Source organism: Miscanthus floridulus, chromosome 16 (assembly GCF_019320115.1).
Source record: "Miscanthus floridulus cultivar M001 chromosome 16, ASM1932011v1, whole genome shotgun sequence".
Taxonomy (NCBI): domain Eukaryota; kingdom Viridiplantae; phylum Streptophyta; class Magnoliopsida; order Poales; family Poaceae; genus Miscanthus; species Miscanthus floridulus.
This window is the reverse complement of record NC_089595.1, coordinates 115,770,512-115,790,297: the sequence shown is the minus strand read 5'-3', so window position 1 is coordinate 115,790,297 and position 19,786 is coordinate 115,770,512. Positions and strand designations below refer to the sequence as shown.

Genomic DNA, 19,786 nt, shown 5'->3' with positions numbered 1-19,786 from the left:
CCTTAGGCCCTTATCCAGCCCGATTTAGCGGAAGCGTGGAGCCCGGCTCAGCCCAAGCCCAAAGACGTCAGGGAAAATTCACTGGCCTGAATTAATCTTCCGGTCCTGAATAAACTGGAGGCGGAAACGAAAACGAAGCATCTCACTCTCAGGTAGTCAGGTTGCGAGTTGCGACAATGGCGTCGTCCGCTGCTGCTACCGCGAAGCCGATCGCGCTCCCGCCGGCGCCAAACCGCGGCGGCGGCTGCTGCTGGAGGGCATGCCCTAGGCCTACGGTCCCCGCCGCGGCGGCGCGCCTCAGGGTCTCCGCCTCCGCCGCCTCGCCGGACGTGCCGGACTTCCTCTCGTCCAATTGGTCAGTACCCACCGTTTCGACTTCCCTTTCCCCTCGCGGCATCTTGCTCTGCGCGTGTGAGAAGTCTCAGCTAGGTTGAGTGCACGTTACGGGATCTAGTTAGATTAGGTTGCGTAATCAGGGCAGACACGGATAGCTGATGGGGCTTCTGGTTTTGGTTTCTAGTGTGTTCTCAAACACATTTTGGTGACTACTACACCACTTTTTTTCGTTATAAAGTAAATATATTTGTAAGAATGGAACAAAATGCCATGAAAGTATCATTTGGATTGATTACCGTGATCCGGACAGTCCAGGATTGGAACAAAACTCGAGGGGGAAAAATCGTTTTCAGGCCAAAACAATGTTTTCAGGTACATACATCAACTGAAATTTGTGTGCCTGACTGAGCACTGTATTGACAGGATGCTATCATTGGCAATGAAAGTATGTACTGGAAACTAGTTTCTCTGGACTTGACTAAGTCTATTAGGCGGTAAAATGGTTCAATAAATCAAACAGACAAGTGTTTCCCCTTCAGGTTAGGTTAGACATCCAACAGTAGTGTACGAACTAAACTGACATCAGAGCCTCAATTTGGCTTTCCGTGGAAAGAAACCATACCATTTATTCTCCAACCCACCTTTTGTCTACCAAAACAGTCACATGGTTACAGCTACCTGGATGCTGCATATTACAAAACATTGTGGTAGTAATTCATTCACTTCAGGGCTTCTGCATTTGTTTGAATTGGTTAGCTAGACCATACATGGCAATTGGATATGCTAAGCGTCAGTGTGAAAGCATATTAGGAATGGATAAATACTGGGTCAGGAGGGCCTGTTTCCTTCTGCAATTTCCAACAACATGCTCAGTTTTTTGGAGTTGTGTGCGAGACTGCGAGCATCCCAAGTGAGGGATGCCTGTTTTTGGAGGACTTGACTCTTCTGAAGATTAGGTTGCCTGCACAGCACATATAGGGAAACTGTAACCTGAGGCAGATAGGCTGAATCGATTTTATTACTTGCATATACATCCATCAAAATTTTATAAAATATAATTGCAGGGATTTGGGCAGCCAACTGTCATAGTATATAAACTCATATGTTATTGTTCTATACCTAACTTTTCTCTCCAGTGTAGGGCAAAAGGGCCACGGAAAGGACTGCTGTCTTTTCACTTTTCATTTGTCTGCTTTGTTTAAATTTATTGATCAAGTCATTTTGCTTCCTGTTCTGCCTAAGAACTGCACAAATAACTGAGAAACTAATGGCATAGCATAACTTCTCCACAAATTTACAGTGAGTTGTGAGATCGTTACCATTACCTATCAGGTGTTCCTTCAGGCCAAAAAGCTTAAGGACATCCTGAAATATCCTCTCCCTGTAACAACCGTTCTGGCAAAGTGGCATGTCCTCTCCTATGAAATTACTTTTTTTACGTTGTATTGTAAATCCTGTCTTCCTTCCCCCAAGATCATGTCTTACTGTATAAAATGGTTGAATTTGAGGACTTTCAGGCCTCTACTTAGATTTTTTTTTTTTTGTGAGCTTGGCAGTGGGAAATCCCACCTGAACAATTCATACCATTAAGGAGTAGCCTCTACTAGGCAATAAGAAACTTGTGAAGTTGTGTCGACCACGATATGGGGATATGGCATGCGTTTATGGCCTAACATCCCAGATGTAATAATTAGTATGACATAGTACATGAACATGAGTTAATCCTGGAGTTGATGCGCTTGCAATACTGACTGGAACTTGCTGTTGTTTGCCTCAGGCTTGAAACTCGCAAGAGAAAGCCCTTCGGTCCCAGGTTGAATGTAATGCCCTGTCTGAAAATAATTGCAAAAGAGCATAAATATTTAAATCTCAACATTGGGCATTTAAAACGGTTCTATATTTCAGTTTAGTGCAGAAGAAGCAGTCGAATACCAGCTTGAATCCTTAAAATACAATGATCAGCCCCGCCAAGATTATGGGATAGAGGTCATGTACCGGGTAACTATACAAGCACGAAAATTCTTCATTTCATCGGTCATCGTGTTAATGAAACTCGACTTTGATCAGGCTGACGAGTTGTGTGGTCTTATTAGTTTGCAGGCTTTGACCCCTTTGAAAGGTCGACTTACTTTGGACGACAGTTTGATCTAGGACAGGTAGTCTGAAACCTATTCCTTCTGGATTATACTGGCAGTCATAGTGTGTTAGTACTGACTAACTGACACCAATACATTCCAGTTTGAACGCTTCCGGCGTTTGTTTCACCATTCATCTTACAGAGTGCTGCTGGGCCACAAAGAAAGAAATATATTAAGCAGTTTATGGGTTGAAGAGGTATTACAATGCATAACAGAAGAAAGTTAGCATAATGCATATATACATAATTATCTTCATTCTCTGAGAATTAAATTTATGTCATTCTGCATCACACCGTGTTGAACAGAACCGGTTTAAACAAAGAGTTTGGGTACAAGGAGCCCGTCCAGAGGAAGAAGAAATATTTCAATTCACAATGGTTCAGGTACCTGTCACTCTGTCAACTTGTTTTTCACTTGCCGTCATTTCAGACACATCTGGTGGTTTTAATCGACTGTTGTTACTTGTGATAGAGAGTCGGAGGCTCATGGGATGGTTACTGGCTGACAGAGAGCCTAATAAATGATGGAGACGCATTCTCGGGTGGTATCGCTTACTGATGTAGTGCATTGGTGTAAATCAAGTGTGTTCATATGAATATTGGTCCAATATAAACTTATAGCGATGTAGGCCTGGTTTAGATTGCAAATTTTTGCAATCTGAACACTGTAGCACATTTTGTTTGTATTTGATAAACTTTGTTCGATCATGGACTAACTAGGCTCAAAAGATTCGTCTTGTGATTTACAATCAAACTGTGTAATTAGTTATTTTTTTTTTATCTACATTTAATGTTCCATGTATGTGTTCAAAAATTGATGTGATGAAGAGAGAGTGAAAAAATTTAGAATTTTAAGACAATCTAAACAAGGCCGTAGTTGTAAACGGTTGGCTCAGGAATAGGTTTTGTCTTCGTCCTTGAAGATGTCATACACTCGTACTAGCAGTGGCAGACTAGCAAGTGGCGTGAAAGTCGAGAGATATGTTGGTGTGGGATTTGGCTGCCTTTCTGGAGAAATTTGGCAGTGTCGGACACGCTGCTAGTATTGTACAGAAAGAGCCCTTTCATGGTGCCCACAAATGGTCAAACATGCATGCCTATGAAGTACTTGTGTAATTGTGTTGTACGCTTGCTGCTTGCAGCAGCACTTAGGCCTATTTAAATTCAGGGCGTAAAGCTTTGGGAGTGTCGCATCGGGTGTCACATGAGAATAAAAAAATTACTGAATCCGTTAGTAATCCACGAGACGAATTTATTAAACCTAATTAATTTGTCATTAGCATATGCGTTATTTTAGCACCACATTGTCAAATCATAGATTAATTAGGCTTAAAAGATTTGTCTCGTAAATTAATCGTAAACTATGCAATTAATTATTTTTATAGTCTATATTTAATACTTCAAACATGCGTCAAATATTTAATGGGATAGAGAATAAATTTTAGAAGAAAAAACTAAACAAGCCCCAGCACCATATGTTGGGTCAGAGGAAGACGGCGCTACGCCGCTTTCGTAAAACCCCCAGATTTTACCCATTGTCCAATCATAAAGAAGTCCTCTTGCCCCTCTGCGGAAGAACCTGACTTGCGAGTTCATCTTCGATGCTGCCTGCCTGCGGATACAGGCCAATGACGTGATCAAGCAGCAGGTGAACACGTACTGTTTGCAGCAAATTACGGCGCGGTTCTTTCTTACTATCCTTTCTGAGTTTTGACCATTGCCTCTTTTCACTTTTATTTATATTATATTTAACGTGTTTGGTCGAGTATGCGGCGTCGCTTTTTGGTCAGCAATTCAACACGTGTTCTCGCGACCTACAACGACTTAAAAAGCATTATTTTTGCAGTACTAAACAGAGACCGCTGGGCTGCAACGAATATTATATATGTAAAGGTTTTCACACTCACCGGAAAGGCTGAGAAAACTTGCAGTGCAGGTTTATAGGCGAGAAGGGTGATGATTGGGCAGGTCAGTAACGTGCTTGCGAGACGAAAGGAACATGAGATCGACTGCATGACCCCGTTTGTGTGTCCTTAAACCCGACTTGATCCGCTTCTTTTTTTCATCCGAAACAGTGTTTTTCTCTCACAAATTCCTCCCGAAGAACGGGGCCCATATACTATCCTCACTGACCTCTGTGATCTATGCAGTGTGACCACTGACCAGGTGATTCGGTGAAGAAAGCAGCATCTCTTTTGAGACTTTGACCCTGCCTTTTTTCGTACTACTTTGTTACTTGCACTAATCATTCACTAGAGTAAGTCCAAAAACTTCACTTGGAAAAAGAGTCCTTCCATGAAGGACTTCATGGTACACACGATTTGCATGAAAGCGAGCAACGAAATGGCCCCGAAATAGCCTTTCATTTACGTACTCCTTCTCCAAATAAATTAAATTTAAAAATTAATCTTTTTAAACTCTTACTAAATTTATAGGAAAGACAGTGAAGATTTATAACACTAAATTAGTATAATTAGATATAATATAAAATATATTTTTATACAATGCTCATTGATGTCATAATATTTATACTCTTTTTTATAAATTTGGTTTAACACAAAAAAAAAGTTTAACTTAAGACAACTCTAGAATTTAAATCTATTTAGAGACGAAGGAAGTATATTATAAGTGCGTGTACTACATGTATTCCATAAAATAATGTAATTTTAGGTCCGATAAAAGTCAAATCAAACTGTTTTAAATTTGACTAATTTTATAAAATCTTAATCCAAATATATGGCTTGAAATAATAAGTATACTAAAAAGTGTGTTTCATTACCAAGACAATAGCATATAGATTCTTAAATCGTTTGACTTAGGTGCCTGCTTGGTCTCATTCTCATAGTAAGATTTTGGAATGTAGATACTGAATATAGAATTTGGATTTTGGGGGGAGGGGGCGAAAAAGAGATGTTTAGATCTTATTCTTATAGCGATTACTGTCTTTGCACAGTGAAAATAGTAGGGGTAGGATTCTACCGTCTCACTCTAAAATTCGATTGTTTGGATCCAATTCTCATTTTTCTCTCATTAGCATTTTCTAGGAGATCTACACAGGGCCTTAGTATAATTTTTTTAGAACTAGACTGGAACTGTATCTTTTCTATATGGAGGAAGTATAATCTACGTACGTCCACCGCGCACACGTGTGTGTTACGCTCGGAAAAGGCGTAGTGCACCACACGCCGCGCAGGTGCGCACCGCACGTTCGCGTACCGTCCGTCCCCCGAGGCCCGAGCTCCGCGCCCGGCCGCGTGTATGGCTGGACCGGCGCCCGCGCAGCCGCGCACGGCTCTCTCGGGGGTCGGGGCTTACCGCCTCGCTCGGCCGCGCCCGCGCGCGACTACAAGATGCCGGGCCGCCACGTCGCGCTCCTCCTGGCTCATCCTCCTCCTCCCGCCCGCCCGCCCCGGTCCCGTAACCGTCGCCGTCGAGCCCCCATCCGCGTGGCGTTTGTCGGGCGCGTCAGGCGGAACGCATGAAGCGCCGCTAGCGTGTCCAGGCCTTCGAACGCAGCACAGCCCCGGGCGGTTGCTTGCCCGGCCCACCGCTGGCGCGCGGACTCTCTCCTGCTCATCCTGCCTGCCGCCCGCGCGGCTCCGATCCGCCGGCCCGACGCTGTGCGTGGCGTGGCGTATCTTTCGAGTAGGTGGGCGCCGGCCTCCTCTCGGTTCCGTCACGGTTGGCTTCCCGTGACATATGCATTGTCCCCTCTCCGACCGTTGAACGCGCACCTGATCGAGTTGTTGGTGTTTGGTCTCGGAGTTGTTTACCGGGTCGGAACTCGATCAGATCGGTGCCTGCGTGCGTGGCCTCTATATAAGCCCACGGGCGCTCGGGGCCTGACGCTCCATCGCCCACACGTCGAAACAAGTTGAGAGATAGTGGTGACTGGCGATCGTTGTCCGTCCTTGCTCGCTAGCTGACATGGCGGACGAGCCAAGAACGGCGGCGGCGAGCGGCATGCCGGACTTCAAGCAGTCGGTGAAGCTCAAGTACGTGAAGCTGGGGTACCACCACCTCATCAGCCACGGCGCGTACCTGCTGCTGGCGCCGCTGCCGGGGCTGGTGGCGGCGCACCTGTCCACCTTCACGCTGCGCGACCTGGCGGACCTGTGGCAGAGCCTGCAGTACAACCTGGTGTCCGTGCTCGTCTGCACCACGGTGCTGGTGGTGGTGGCCACCGCGTACGCGCTGACGCGGCCGCGGCCCGTGTACCTGGTGGACTTCGCGTGCTACAAGCCCGACGACGAGCGCAAGTGCAGCCGCGCGCGGTTCATGAACTGCACCGAGTCGCTGGGCACCTTCACGCCGGGGAACATCGAGTTCCAGCGCCGGATCATCGAGCGGTCGGGGCTGGGCGAGGACACGTACCTCCCGGAGGCGGTGCTCAACATCCCGCCCAACCCGTCCATGGCCAACGCGCGGAAGGAAGCGGAGATGGTCATGTTCGGCGCGCTGGACGAGCTGTTCGCCAAGACGGGCGTGCGGCCCAAGGACGTGGGCGTCCTGGTGGTGAACTGCAGCCTCTTCAACCCGACGCCGTCGCTGTCCGCCATGGTCGTCAACCACTACAAGCTCCGGGGCAACGTCGCGAGCTACAACCTGGGCGGGATGGGCTGCAGCGCGGGGCTCATCGCCGTCGACCTCGCCAGGGACCTGCTGCAGTGCCACCGGGACACGTACGCCGTGGTGATCAGCATGGAGAACATCACCCTCAACTGGTACTTCGGCAACGACCGCTCCATGCTGGTGTCCAACTGCCTGTTCCGCATGGGCGGGGCGGCGCTCCTGCTGTCCAACCGCGGCTCCGCGCGGCGCCGGTCCAAGTACCAGCTGGTGCACACGGTGCGCACGCACAAGGCCGCCGACGACCGCTGCTTCGGCTGCGTGAGGCAGCGGGAGGACGCGGAGGGCAAGGTGGGCGTGTCGCTGTCCAAGGAGCTGATGGCCGTGGCCGGGGACGCGCTCAAGACCAACATCACGACGCTCGGCCCGCTGGTGCTGCCCATGTCGGAGCAGCTGCTCTTCTTCGCCACGCTCGTCGCGCGCAAGGTGCTGAAGCGCAAGGTGAAGCCCTACATCCCGGACTTCAAGCTGGCGTTCGAGCACTTCTGCATCCACGCGGGCGGGCGCGCGGTGCTGGACGAGCTGGAGAAGAACCTCAAGCTCACGGACTGGCACATGGAGCCGTCCAGGATGACGCTGCACCGGTTCGGCAACACCTCCAGCAGCTCGCTCTGGTACGAGCTCGCCTACGCCGAGGCCAAGGGCCGGATCAAGAAGGGCGACCGCACCTGGCAGATCGCCTTCGGCTCCGGGTTCAAGTGCAACAGCGCCGTGTGGAAGGCGCTCCGGTCGGTGAACCCGGCCAAGGAGAAGGGCAACCCCTGGATGGACGACATCGACAGGTACCCCGTCGCCGTCCCCAAGGTGTCAGCCATCTGATGGCTGATTCGCAGCCTGCAGGCATCGCCAATTCGCCATTGCCATGCCTGTGTCTGTCTTTTGATCCATCGGATTATCGTAGCAAAAGCCGTAGTAGAATCAATGTATACTAGGAGTGGAGTCGATCGTTTTGTGTTACATATACGTACACTTCTGAATCGGGAGCCGGTCTGCTAGCTGTTACATACATACATACATACATACATACATACATACATACATACATACATACAGTATATACACACGTGATGTGCATATATATAAAGTATAGACGTATAGTGCGTGCGTGCTTGACACGAGCCATAAGAGAATAATAATATACAGTACTACTGTATACTGTGATACGAAAGCTGAAAAGCACGAGGCAGCAAGCGTGTGCGGCCACGCTGGAGAACAGCCACGTGCGCAGAATTTATGTGAAAAAACAAGCTGAAACATTGTTCCATCTGATGTGTTGTGAGGAAAAAATACTGTTCTAGTTGAAAAAACAAGCTGAAAAGTACGGATTATAAGACAAGCGAACATGGCCTGTGGATTCAAGAAAAGAACAAGGAATATCGTTTCAGCATCTATAGAAACATATTCGTTCAACACTTGTTGTCCATCATTTTCTGGTGATCTGCTGATCGTCTGAGATCAACACTCTTCGTAGCACTGAATCTGAATGCACATACTCTGAACGTAATACTGTCCTTTAGTCACAGCTAGTTTCTCCCAGTTCTCCAAGTCCTCTGCTCCATACTACTCCCTCTGTACAAAACAATGCAATTCTCGTTTTTTTAACAAGTTAAACTATTTTAAATTTAATCAGATTTATGTGAAAAGGTACCAACATTTTATGATACCAAAATATGATTAGGTTGGTCATGGAATATATTTTCATATAATAAACCTATTAAAAAACAGAAACTTGAGAAATGCACACTTAGTTCAAATCTAAAATTGCACTGTGAATATAAGTGGTCCGTGATGTTCCCCGCTCATCGTCTCCCATTGACCATACATGCGGCTGTGCTGTGTCATAAAAAGGCGAAAATTCACCGACGTGCAGTGTCAGATTGATGTCCTTTTCTCCCTTACGAAATCCAAACTTCCTGGAGACTCCAGGACATGGACATCGACATGTTTCTGTCAAAAAATAGTTGAGCGTTAGTTACCTACCTACACTGTACGTGCAATTAGCTCGATTATTTAGTTGAACCACTTTGTAAATCTTCGGCCTGTTCGGCTGGGCTTATACGATCGTGGATTATAAGCTGGAACAATATTTTTCTCTCACACCAAACCAGCCAGCAGTAAATAATCCACGATTGTCTCAGCCGAAACGAACATGCCGCTTGTTGATCGTTTGCTTGTATCGTGGTCACTATGTATCTAGACAATAATATAGGAAAAAGTCTACTTCACCCCCTCAACTATTGATGGTTGTTTACTTTATCCCTCACCTATAAAAACAGGTATTCTACCCCTCAAACTATTGAAAACCGTCTAAATAACCCCTTGAGGCGGTTTTGAAGTTGGTTTAGTTGACTTGGCGCATTAAAAAGTCCACATAACTAACTAACATATCAAGTATCAACTACATAACTCCCTCAACTATAAAATTTGATATTATAGTCCTTAAAGTATCCAATAATATTTAAATGACCCCTGGATGGTCTTGTAGGTTCGTTTGGACACCATATCCTGACACATTGGGCTAAGTACCTATGGTTGTGCGCATGCTCAAGCACCCAGGCCTACACCCTCATCATCCGGTCCGGCCCCTCCCATATGCTCCATCAGGTTGTCCTTTAGTTTTTTAGTTAGTCATAGGAGGAGACAATGAGACAGTGGGAGGATGTGAAAGGGGGTGAATGACAAGGGTTTAGGCACAGGGCATGAACTCAGTGCCGTCGAGGAGTGCCATGAGGTGGAGCAACCGAGCAAAAGACAGGGTGGTGCTCATCGGGCGATACAGTAATCCTAGAAAGAGTAGGGAGAGGGAGACAACCAATGGGCCTACGTGTAAGTATGGGTGCTTAGGCCAGTGTGGTGAGATACGATGTCTAAAAGACAGGGTGGTGCTCATTTGAATATTATTAGATATACTTTAAAGGCTCTAATATCTGGTTTTATAGTAGAGGGGGTTATTTAATCCACTCTTGATATGTTAGGGGGTTATGTAGATTTTTTAATATGTCACATCAGTGAAACCACCTTTAAAACCGTTTCAGGGTTATTTAGACGGTTTTCAATAGTTTAAGAGGTTATTTAATCTATCTACCTCACCCCATAAACTATTGGTGGTTATCTACTTGACTTCAGGGCATCGACACATGTTTTTGTAAATAATTGAGCGTTAGTAGATAGATTAGATTAGATGAACCACTTTGTAATCACTCGCCCAGTGAGAGAAATTGTAGTACGAGTCTATTGCCTCAGATTGCGATCACATCATGTCACTGTCACACACTGTACAGATCACGAGCACATATTTGTCCTCTTTTACAGGAACAAACTATAAACCTATTGGGCCGTAAGCAAACACCATATGAAAAGAAGAGTTGGGCCATCACCTCGTGGTGTTGATCATTATTAACGAACACAACAGAAAGCCCACGCGGTCCACCCCTCCACGGCAGCTTTCGGATCCGACGTCCAGAAATCTCGCGTGGGAGGAAAGCTAGCCGGATGCGATCCCCAGCCGCCGCCCAAGATCCGGCGGCCACAATTCCTGCGTCCATCCAAAGCTACAAAAACCCCGCACCCCGAGAAAAAAAACAACACGCCACTGCAGCTATAAAACCTTCCGCCTCCACCGGCGGCTCGCCCAATTCCATTTCGAATTCTAGGGTTTTGCTGCTCCCCGACCCCGTGCTCCGAAGCCCGCCGCATCGCCGCATCAGGCGCGGCCCCCCTCCAGTGCGACCGAGATGGTGAGAGCCCCGCACTGATCCAATTTCCGCCGTGTTTGATCTCCGGATCTGTGGCCGCGTGTCTGATCCGCGATGTTTTGTGGGGTTTTTTTTTTCGCAGGCGCTGCCGAATCAGGGGACCGTGGAGTACCCCAGCTTCAAGCTTGTCATCGTCGGCGATGGCGGAACGGGTGAGTTTCCGAGTCGCTCCGTGTCTCGATTGGTTGTTGGGAACGGTGGAAGCTGCCAATGCTTCTAGGAGATCTGATGGATTGAACTTGGGCGTTGTGTGGATCATAGGGGCTGGCTCCTCCTAGTTTCCTCACGAGCTCCGTTACTGGAATATTAGATAGACAGTTCCACTAAAACTGATTTTAATCATTTCTATGTTGTAGTTATCTACCCTCATTTAGATTCGTTTTCGAATATAAACTGCAAAAATATATTAGACCTTGTTTCCCCTCGTTTAGATTCCTTTTCAGATAGACGCTGAGGATCACAGGGGCTGCCTCCCCCTACCTAATGTCGTACTTAATATATAAAATCATAAGAACGAGTCTTTGTTATCCAGGTGTTTTATTATCTTTTGTATTGTAGCAAATCCGTTTCTAAGTTAGGGCTACATGTGATGCAACTAAATTTGAGGTGAAGGTGGTTCATTTCTTGTTTCTAATATTTTGAATGCTAATACGATAGTCGATGCACAACCTAATTAGCTCCTGGTACAAAACTGCATGATTGTTTGTATGAAAACTCTTACGTCCGGACGCCATTTATCTTTTTTTGTTTGCAACCTTCATTAGCTAGATGACTCAAATTTCAGTTGCTAAGGCATAATGGTATTCTTTTTTTGTTTGCAACCTTCATTAGCTAGATAGCTCAAATTTCAGTTGCTAAGGCATAATGGTATTGTCCTCATAGGCTTGAGATTCATGACTATTTATTGTATACACCACATCTATCCGTTACCCTTTTATCGTCTCTTCTGTTGGCCCTGTGTGATTTTTATTCTGATGTTTTCTTGATGCAGGTAAAACTACATTTGTGAAGAGGCATCTCACTGGAGAATTTGAGAAGAAATATGAACGTAAGTATCTTGTTGATTGGGGTTTTCCTTCATTTACTTACCATCAATAATGCTTTCAGCTTCTCTAATGCATTTTGTTGTTTCAGCAACCATTGGTGTGGAAGTCCACCCATTGGATTTCACCACGAACTGTGGTAAGATCAGGTTCTACTGCTGGGACACTGCTGGGCAAGAGAAGTTCGGTGGCCTCAGGGATGGATACTAGTAAGTCTTATTTGTGATTTATCTTCAGTAACATCTGAACTAACAAGTTTACATACACCGTGAAGTCAATGTATGCTTTCAGTACTGAACTATTTTCGATTACATTTTTTGACACTTTGTGATTTCTATTCCCATGCAGTATCCATGGTCAATGTGCAATCATCATGTTTGATGTAACCTCAAGGCTGACATACAAGAATGTTCCTACATGGCATAGGGACCTGTGCAGGTTTGTTGCAGTCTTTCTTTGGCCATGTTTAGATTGCAACTTTTTTCAATCTGATGAATAGTATCACTTTCGTCTTATTTGGCAAATATTGTCCAATCGTGGACCAACTAGGCTCAAAAGATTCATCTCGTGATTTTCAACTAAACTGTGTAATTAGTTATTTTTTTACCTACATTTAATACTCCATGCAAGCGGCTAAAAATTGATGTGATGGAGAGAGAGTGAAAAAACTTGGAACTTTGATGGGATCTAAACAAGGCCTTTGTCGTAAACTTGTACTGATTTACAATTTTGTTGGGAAATTCTGATGTTCAATTATGAATTCATGCAGGGTGTGTGAAAACATCCCAATTGTCCTTTGCGGTAACAAGGTTGATGTCAAGAACAGGCAGGTGAAAGCCAAGCAGGTCACCTTTCACAGGAAGAAGAATCTGCAGTACTATGAAATTTCTGCCAAGAGCAATTACAATTTTGAGAAACCTTTCCTTTACCTTGCGAGGAAGCTGGCCGGGTAATTGACTTAACTACTTTTGTTCTTTGCACCTTGTGCTCGCAACCAATTACCACTATATGTTTATACTTGTGAATGTCTTTGGTCTTTCAGTGATCCGAACCTTCACTTTGTTGAAGCTGTTGCCCTGAAGCCTCCGGAAGTTACCATCGACATGGCTATGCAGCAACAGTGAGTGTCACATTTTGTTTTTTGTCCACTTTATTCATTTTATATGTACCTATACTTTAATCTGTCACCTCAATTCAAGTTTTGCAAGAACTGATTCACTTTTTATTTACTCAGGCATGAAGCTGAGCTTGCTGCGGCGGCTGCACAACCTCTTCCTGATGACGATGATGATCTGATCGAGTAGAGAGGATCATGATCATGAGTCTCGGACTTGAGCAGGAGTTGTGCCTTGCGTTTTAAGTTGTTCTAGGGTGAACCCTCTCTTGAGTTGGCATTGTCTGGATCATCTTTCTCTCCTTGGATGTGTTACAACTTTTGAGTGTGGAAATTGATGGACTCGTCGCCATGAATTTGCTGGCTACTCTATACATTGCTTTGTAACTCTGTTTGATGTTAAACGTTCTTGTGGCAACCCCCGTAGTGCTGCCTTTTTATTATCTATTTGTCTGCTGTACCATATAAAATGCTTCAGGTGTATTTCTCGCACTTTCCAGGTGTATTTAGGTTTAATGTATATTTCGTATGTTTGGTGTCAGGTTATATGGGTCTCACAACGGTATAGATGATTTTGGAGATCAGTATATCAGTTTGCTAGATGCGGCGAAGTACCCTTTAAGAAAGTTGGCTATCTGGAAAGTTGGGCAATTGAGATGAATTCGTTAGGAAACTTTACATAGGTACTAGCTCTCATTGAGAATAAACAATATGTTTTGCCTGCAAAATTTAACATGCGAAGACAACAAGCCCACAAAACAGAAAACAGAACTCTAGACTCCCAAATTTAACATGTGAAGGCTGAAGACAGCAGAGCAGGTCATTTTTTTTTTCAGAAAACAGAACTCTATAGACACCCAATTCACAGACATTCCTTCTCTACTCGTTCATCAAAGAATTCCTTCAGTCCACGAAATAGTATGCTCTCTTCTCTACTCGTTCATCAAAGAATTCCTTCAGTCCACGAAATAGTATGCTCTCTAGCGATCGATGCTCGTTTTTTGATTGACATAAATGGCTAGAGCAAGTGAGAAACATCATTGTGCTTGTACTCTAATTTCTCTATACAATGAAATTGCTCTGGCGAGGCTCATGTTGTGATAATACCATACCAAAGTTTGAACTCTGGATTTCGGAAGGAAGATAATTTGTCTAAATTTTGTTGCGGCATACCTCCGCAACGCAGAAACCGTTGGGTTTGTAGCCGCCTCCTGTTCCTGTGAGCTCAGCTGTGAGTTTGGCGGTCTATTTCCATCCATAGTGAAGCAAAAAACCAAGGCCCAAAAGCATCTTGACCGCTGAGCCGCGGTGGTGCGAGCGCCGTCGTGCTCGTTGAGTGCGCTAGTGACCCTTCCACAGTTCCACCTCGGCCAGCGCCAGCCAGTGAGCCAGATAAACCCAAGTGGACAAGAACAAGAAGGCACACAACAGAAAAAAAAAAAATCACCTCGGGCAAACGGGCGGAGACGTCGAGACGAGACGCCAAAAAGGGAGAACCCCCCTCCCCTTTTCTCTCTCTCCACCGCCACCACTCCACAGCTTCCCTTCAGATCCCATCCACCCTCCCCTCCATTAAAGCACCCCACGGCGCCGCCGCTCCGCTCTCCTCCCCCACCAATCCACAGCGAGACACGCCCGAGCGAGCGAGCGAGCACCGACCCCGCCGCCGCGATGAGGCCGTCGCTGCTGAAGTCCACGGCCGAGCTCCTCCGCCGCAGCCGCGGCTACGCGTCCTCGGCCAACCCGGAGCGGAAGGTGGCCATCCTGGGCGCTGCGGGCGGCATCGGGCAGCCGCTCTCGCTCCTCATGAAGCTCAACCCGCTCGTCTCCTCCCTCTCCCTCTACGATATCGCCGGGACACCCGGCGTCGCGGCCGACGTCTCCCACATCAACTCCCCCGCCCTGGTACGCCTACACCCCCGCTCGGCGCGCTCCCCTGGTTCGGACGGACTGGATCCGAGCTCACTGGTTTCCAGTCGACTCCCGCAGGTGAAGGGGTTCATGGGGGACGACCAGCTTGGGGAGGCGCTGGAGGGCTCCGATGTCGTCATCATCCCCGCCGGGGTGCCCAGGAAGCCCGGCATGACCAGGGACGATCTTTTCAACATCAACGCCGGCATCGTTAAGGGGCTCTGCACTGCCATCGCCAAGCACTGCCCCAACGTAAGCGTCGCGCCCCCTTGCCACTGTAGATCTGCAGCTTAGGGGGCAAATTTCAGGGTTGCTCGCTAGATTTCGTACTCTACTTTTGGCAATTGGAATGGCCGGTGGTTGGATTTGGTGCAGATCTAGCGTTCAGTGCTGATCTGGTGAAGTAAAGTGGCACACCTACCTGACAGGAAATGGAGTGGGCTTGTTTGCCCAAAACATACAGAATTACCACCACGTGCTACTTGCCAGCCTCAATGCTTTGAAATTGCCACCTGAAGTAAAGAGGACTCACTTGCTCTAGAGCTCACTTCACATGCATTGGGATATAGTCATATAGATCTGTGAACATTCCCATGCTTTGCATATGAGATGTTAGATGATATTGAGTGATATATGCATGCTTGTTCCTTATATATGTCCAGTGAACATTTTCATCTTGATTTGCTTAATTTGTTCCGTCACACTGATCATGTTGATTATATGCGTTTTAGGCTCTTGTCAATATGATCAGCAACCCTGTCAACTCCACTGTCCCGATTGCGGCGGAGGTTTTCAAGAAGGCTGGTACCTATGATGAGAAGAAGCTGTTTGGTGTGACTACCCTTGATGTTGTTCGCGCTAAAACTTTTTATGCTGCAAAGGCGGGTGTGCCAGTTACTGGTAATAAGATGATGTTTTAGTTGGCAGTTGCTGTAGACATTGAGATTATGGATCAGAATTAACTTTTCACCCCTCTTAACATGAGTTATTGATGTGGCCTTTTGCAGAGGTGAATGTTCCTGTTGTCGGGGGCCATGCGGGTATTACTATTCTGCCACTCTTCTCACAGGTATTGTATCCATGGACCATGTCTGAGGTTTCCTGCAAGAGAGATACACATGATCCCTCCAAAATGTATCAAGTTAGAAAATAACAAAATAACTTTTAGCATAAACATGGCTTGTGGTGATCAAATAGTGTGTGGATATTGTTGGCAAAATATGCAAGTTGATTAGCATGGAGGTTGTATTCTGTGGACTGGAGTCAAAAGAGAATGTTTACCTAGACTAGTGCAGTAATTTCCATTTGTCAATTGTGCATAGGGACTCTAAAGCTATCTTTGGTTAGCGTTTTACATTTCATAATCCTTTGTTGTACTAACATACTGTGCTAGCGATAGTCATTTCCATTGTCATGGTATGTGTATTCTATGATGTGCCCCATATCTCTGAAACTAGAAACTCAATCAAATATTCTGTTTTATACAGGCCACTCCTGCAAGCAATTCATTGTCCCAAGAAGACATTGAGGCCCTCACCAAGAGGACACAAGATGGCGGGACGGAGGTTGTTGAAGCAAAGGCTGGAAAGGGATCTGCAACATTGTCCATGGCGTAAGTCTATAGAACATATGGACCGTTGTCAGCATGTCTATTGGTTGCACTATAGCATATCCTGTCTGTTTATCATCGTTTTGGAATATTATGAGTATTTTCTTCTATGCTCTGCAACCAGTCAATCAATAGATGCTTCTTGCTTTCATTGTATTTTCTATGAAGAACTGCCTGTGGCATAAATTAGCTGCTGCATGATTGCCCATTACATGCTTCTGCACAGATTGTCTGGTAATGTTAAGCTTATAGCTTCCAAGCTAGTTGCGATCAAAATTTACTAAATTTACAACTACTGTTTCATGGTTGTTCCTGTATTAACTTCATTTGATTGTATGTCTATTGCATCAGTTTCCTGTCAGAGTTAGATGTATAGCTATCAACCTATGTAACTGTAATGAACATCATTAGCAGGTTATGATATTCATTATACAAGTATAATTGAATTAAACCTATGAATATAAGAAACCTTCAATGTTTTTGTAAACATTGTTCTTATAGGAAAACTTGGTCATTCTACTTTGTTAGCTTTGTGTTATTGCGTTCATGTCAAATTCCACTCAAAGATATTGCCATTATTTGGAATGAAGCTTCTTGCCAAATGAAGGGCTTGTCCATGAGCATCTGTACCAGATCATGTACCTTACTTTTCCAACTAATTTAATGCAATATGAGCGAGGCCCTGTCTGGGTAGGTGGGATTTGGATCCATATTCTTTAACTATACAGAGCAATCACCCTCATCCTAACACTCCCCTTGTCTGGAATTTCTCTGTAACTTTACCTTTGCTTCCATAAGTGCCCTGCTTATATGTACTCTCCTGTTTTTTTACAAAACCATCATATCATAGTGTCTGTGTAGACAAACTCTAATACTCCACCAACCGTTTTTTTACATAACCACATTAGATTTATGCTGATTTTAGGTCAAACCCTGCAATTTCACATTAGATTTATTCTGATTTTAGGTCAAACCCTGCAATTTATTTTTCTAATAGCGTTATTCATTCCCTCTTTGTTTTGCAGATATGCTGGTGCTGTTTTTGCGGATGCATGCTTGAAGGGTCTGAATGGAGTTCCGGACATTGTAGAGTGCTCTTTTGTGCAATCAACTATGACAGAGTTGCCGTTCTTTGCCTCCAAGGTACTTATAATGCATAACTGTCTACCTAAATTTTAGTTATGCATTTATCATATGGTCAAAGTAAATCTCTGTGGTTCTTGTTACCTGCTTTTCTTTTTCTGTTGAAGTCTTGTAACCTTGTACAGGTTACCGACGTTTAAATTACAATAGTATAATTTGTTTCACAGTTATTTCTGACTCACTCCATTCCAAATTGTAAGTCATTCTGGATTTTCTAGATACATAACTTTTGCTACGCATCTAGATATATATTATGTCTAGATACATACTAAGAGTTATTATCTAGAAGAATCAGAACGACTTACAATTTGGAACGGAGGGAGTATATAAGTGAAACTCTTAGTTCTGTGTCCTGAATTATTTGTGGTTGGAGGCGTTAAAAGAACTTTCTCATTGTTCAGTTTTACATTTATAATACTTTTTATCTCGATGTGTCCGGCGTGTCTTATGGATTAATGGGACTGGAGTACCGAACCTGCAAACCAATTGCCATTTTGGTGCATTGAGCATCCGTGTTGCATGTTAGCCATCCGGTTCCATATTAGCAAGTTCGAGTTACCAGGAATTCTGAAAAGTAGCATCTCACATGCTCTTACATGTCATGGTTTGTCAGTTGGAACTTCAGTTGTCTGACACTACCTCTGGTCAACATTACTTACAGGACAAATGAATTAGCTTTAGATAATTTATCTTGATCGAAACCTCAAGTGATCTTGACTGGAGGGTGTAAAAACAATGCGTTCTCCAATAACTCGCAATTGCCACTAGTTGAACGGGTTCTGGTGCAGCATTGCTCTTGATTTTGTTAGTTTTTTTCCCTCACTACGAGATGGTCTTGGAGTTCTAACATTACTCCCTTTCATGTTACAGGTACGGCTCGGCAAGAATGGAGTGGAGGAAGTGCTTGGTCTGGGTGAGCTCAATGACTTCGAGAAGAAGGGGCTGGAAAACCTCAAGGCCGAGCTCAAGTCTTCCATTGAGAAGGGTATCAAGTTCGCCCACGGGAACTAGGCAACCTGCTCGGCTTCTAACAATTGATATCCCTTGCATTTTTTGTTTGACTGCCTTTTTTCCCGCCCCCTTATGGTTGGCACAATGAGGCGTAGTGGTCCATAATAAAACCCAGCGGAACGAAGAAAACGTGTACCAGGAACAGTTTGCAAACACCGGTGCTTTTTGTGCTGAGCCACCACTAGTTGAGCCGTGAGGGAATGTAGAACAAACTTTCCACTTTAAGCAACAAGAGAGCTTCTACACATGCTAGTAAGCAAAAGCACAAAGCTAACTAAGCTCACTAGCAATGCTCAATAACAAGGCAATCAATGCTTAATTAGAGAGCGTAAATACTTAGCTACATAAACTAAGCAATATGACTAACAAGGTTACTAAAATTAAATTAGCTACGTAAGGGAGCTACTTCTATGCTACACAAACAAGAAAGTAATTAGCAAGCTATATAAGCTATCTAATTACAAGAGCAACTACACAAGCTTAATAGTATATAAAAGTAATCACAAGCTTGTGTAACGGGGATACAAACCAACGGGAAGAACAAGGTTGACACGATTTTTCTCCCGAGGTTCACGTGCTTGCCAACACGCTAGTCCCCGTTGTGTCGACCGCTCGCTTGGTGATTCGGCGGTTAATTAGCATCACCCGCTAAGCCCGCACGTCGGGCGCCGCAAGAACCTACCCCTTGAGTGAGGGTAGCTCAATGACACGCTTTACTAGAGTTGCCCTTTGTGGCTCCCGCGGGGCGAGCACAATGCCCCTCACAAGCACTTCTCCGGAGCGCCGCACAAGCTTCTTGCGGGCTTCGACGGAGACCACCACCAAGCCGTCTAGGAGGTGGCAACCTCCAAGAGTAACAAGCACCATCGGCTTGTAACTCGATCACCTAGTGCCACTCGATGAAACATCACGATGCAATCGCACTAGAATCGCTCTCTCACACAATCGAATGATCACTATCAAGTATGTGTGAGATTGAGGGCTCCCAAGCACTCACAAGCATGGACACTAAGTCCCCTGAGGTGCTCGACTCCAGCCATGGCCGAGGGCCACTTCTATTTATAGCCCCAAGGGCTAAACTAGCTGTTACTCCTTCAC

At 45.3% G+C, this 19,786-nt stretch overlaps 5 protein-coding genes across 5 annotated transcripts in view; 4 read left to right on the top strand and 1 right to left on the bottom strand.

Annotated features, from left to right (window-relative positions):
- LOC136509917 (protein CHLOROPLAST VESICULATION-like) overlaps nucleotides 1–19,786 on the bottom strand; it is a 118,548-nt gene that overhangs the window by 57,992 nt on the left and 40,770 nt on the right. The window lies entirely within an intron of this gene.
- On the top strand, nucleotides 103–3,651 carry LOC136509919 (uncharacterized). Its single transcript, XM_066504512.1, has 8 exons — nucleotides 103–355; nucleotides 2,114–2,156; nucleotides 2,242–2,334; nucleotides 2,430–2,492; nucleotides 2,575–2,670; nucleotides 2,780–2,857; nucleotides 2,946–3,102; nucleotides 3,351–3,651. The coding sequence occupies exons 1-7, from the start codon at nucleotides 177–179 to the stop codon at nucleotides 3,030–3,032; spliced, it is 639 nt and encodes a 212-aa protein (XP_066360609.1). The 5' UTR covers nucleotides 103–176; the 3' UTR covers nucleotides 3,033–3,102; nucleotides 3,351–3,651.
- On the top strand, nucleotides 5,875–8,344 carry LOC136509910 (3-ketoacyl-CoA synthase 11-like). Its single transcript, XM_066504502.1, has one exon. The coding sequence runs from the start codon at nucleotides 6,401–6,403 to the stop codon at nucleotides 7,919–7,921; it is 1,521 nt and encodes a 506-aa protein (XP_066360599.1). The 5' UTR covers nucleotides 5,875–6,400; the 3' UTR covers nucleotides 7,922–8,344.
- Nucleotides 10,684–13,432, top strand: LOC136509918 (GTP-binding nuclear protein Ran-2-like). The gene is made up of 8 exons (XM_066504511.1): nucleotides 10,684–10,839; nucleotides 10,940–11,009; nucleotides 11,849–11,905; nucleotides 11,992–12,109; nucleotides 12,249–12,338; nucleotides 12,670–12,849; nucleotides 12,943–13,020; nucleotides 13,135–13,432. The coding sequence occupies exons 1-8, from the start codon at nucleotides 10,837–10,839 to the stop codon at nucleotides 13,202–13,204; spliced, it is 666 nt and encodes a 221-aa protein (XP_066360608.1). The 5' UTR covers nucleotides 10,684–10,836; the 3' UTR covers nucleotides 13,205–13,432.
- LOC136509915 (malate dehydrogenase, mitochondrial-like) lies at nucleotides 14,493–18,910 on the top strand. Its single transcript, XM_066504508.1, has 7 exons — nucleotides 14,493–14,919; nucleotides 15,004–15,177; nucleotides 15,657–15,825; nucleotides 15,933–15,994; nucleotides 16,413–16,537; nucleotides 17,560–17,677; nucleotides 18,548–18,910. The coding sequence occupies exons 1-7, from the start codon at nucleotides 14,686–14,688 to the stop codon at nucleotides 18,686–18,688; spliced, it is 1,023 nt and encodes a 340-aa protein (XP_066360605.1). The 5' UTR covers nucleotides 14,493–14,685; the 3' UTR covers nucleotides 18,689–18,910.

What these genes read in the sequence shown, in the direction of transcription:
- LOC136509919 (XM_066504512.1), top strand. Translation starts at nt 177, where the DNA reads ATGGCGTCGTCCGCTGCTGCTACCGCGAAGCCGATCGCGCTCCCGCCG. An exon ending in GACTTCCTCTCGTCCAATTG is followed by an intron (nt 356 to 2,113) that starts GTCAGTACCCAC and finishes TGTTTGCCTCAG; the next exon opens with GCTTGAAACTCGCAAGAGAA. An exon ending in GGATAGAGGTCATGTACCGG is followed by an intron (nt 2,335 to 2,429) that starts GTAACTATACAA and finishes TGGTCTTATTAG; the next exon opens with TTTGCAGGCTTTGACCCCTT.
- LOC136509910 (XM_066504502.1), top strand. Translation starts at nt 6,401, where the DNA reads ATGGCGGACGAGCCAAGAACGGCGGCGGCGAGCGGCATGCCGGACTTC.
- LOC136509918 (XM_066504511.1), top strand. An exon ending in ATTTGAGAAGAAATATGAAC is followed by an intron (nt 11,906 to 11,991) that starts GTAAGTATCTTG and finishes TTGTTGTTTCAG; the next exon opens with CAACCATTGGTGTGGAAGTC. An exon ending in GACATGGCTATGCAGCAACA is followed by an intron (nt 13,021 to 13,134) that starts GTGAGTGTCACA and finishes TTATTTACTCAG; the next exon opens with GCATGAAGCTGAGCTTGCTG.
- LOC136509915 (XM_066504508.1), top strand. Translation starts at nt 14,686, where the DNA reads ATGAGGCCGTCGCTGCTGAAGTCCACGGCCGAGCTCCTCCGCCGCAGC. An exon ending in TCGCCAAGCACTGCCCCAAC is followed by an intron (nt 15,178 to 15,656) that starts GTAAGCGTCGCG and finishes TATGCGTTTTAG; the next exon opens with GCTCTTGTCAATATGATCAG. An exon ending in GGCGGGTGTGCCAGTTACTG is followed by an intron (nt 15,826 to 15,932) that starts GTAATAAGATGA and finishes GGCCTTTTGCAG; the next exon opens with AGGTGAATGTTCCTGTTGTC.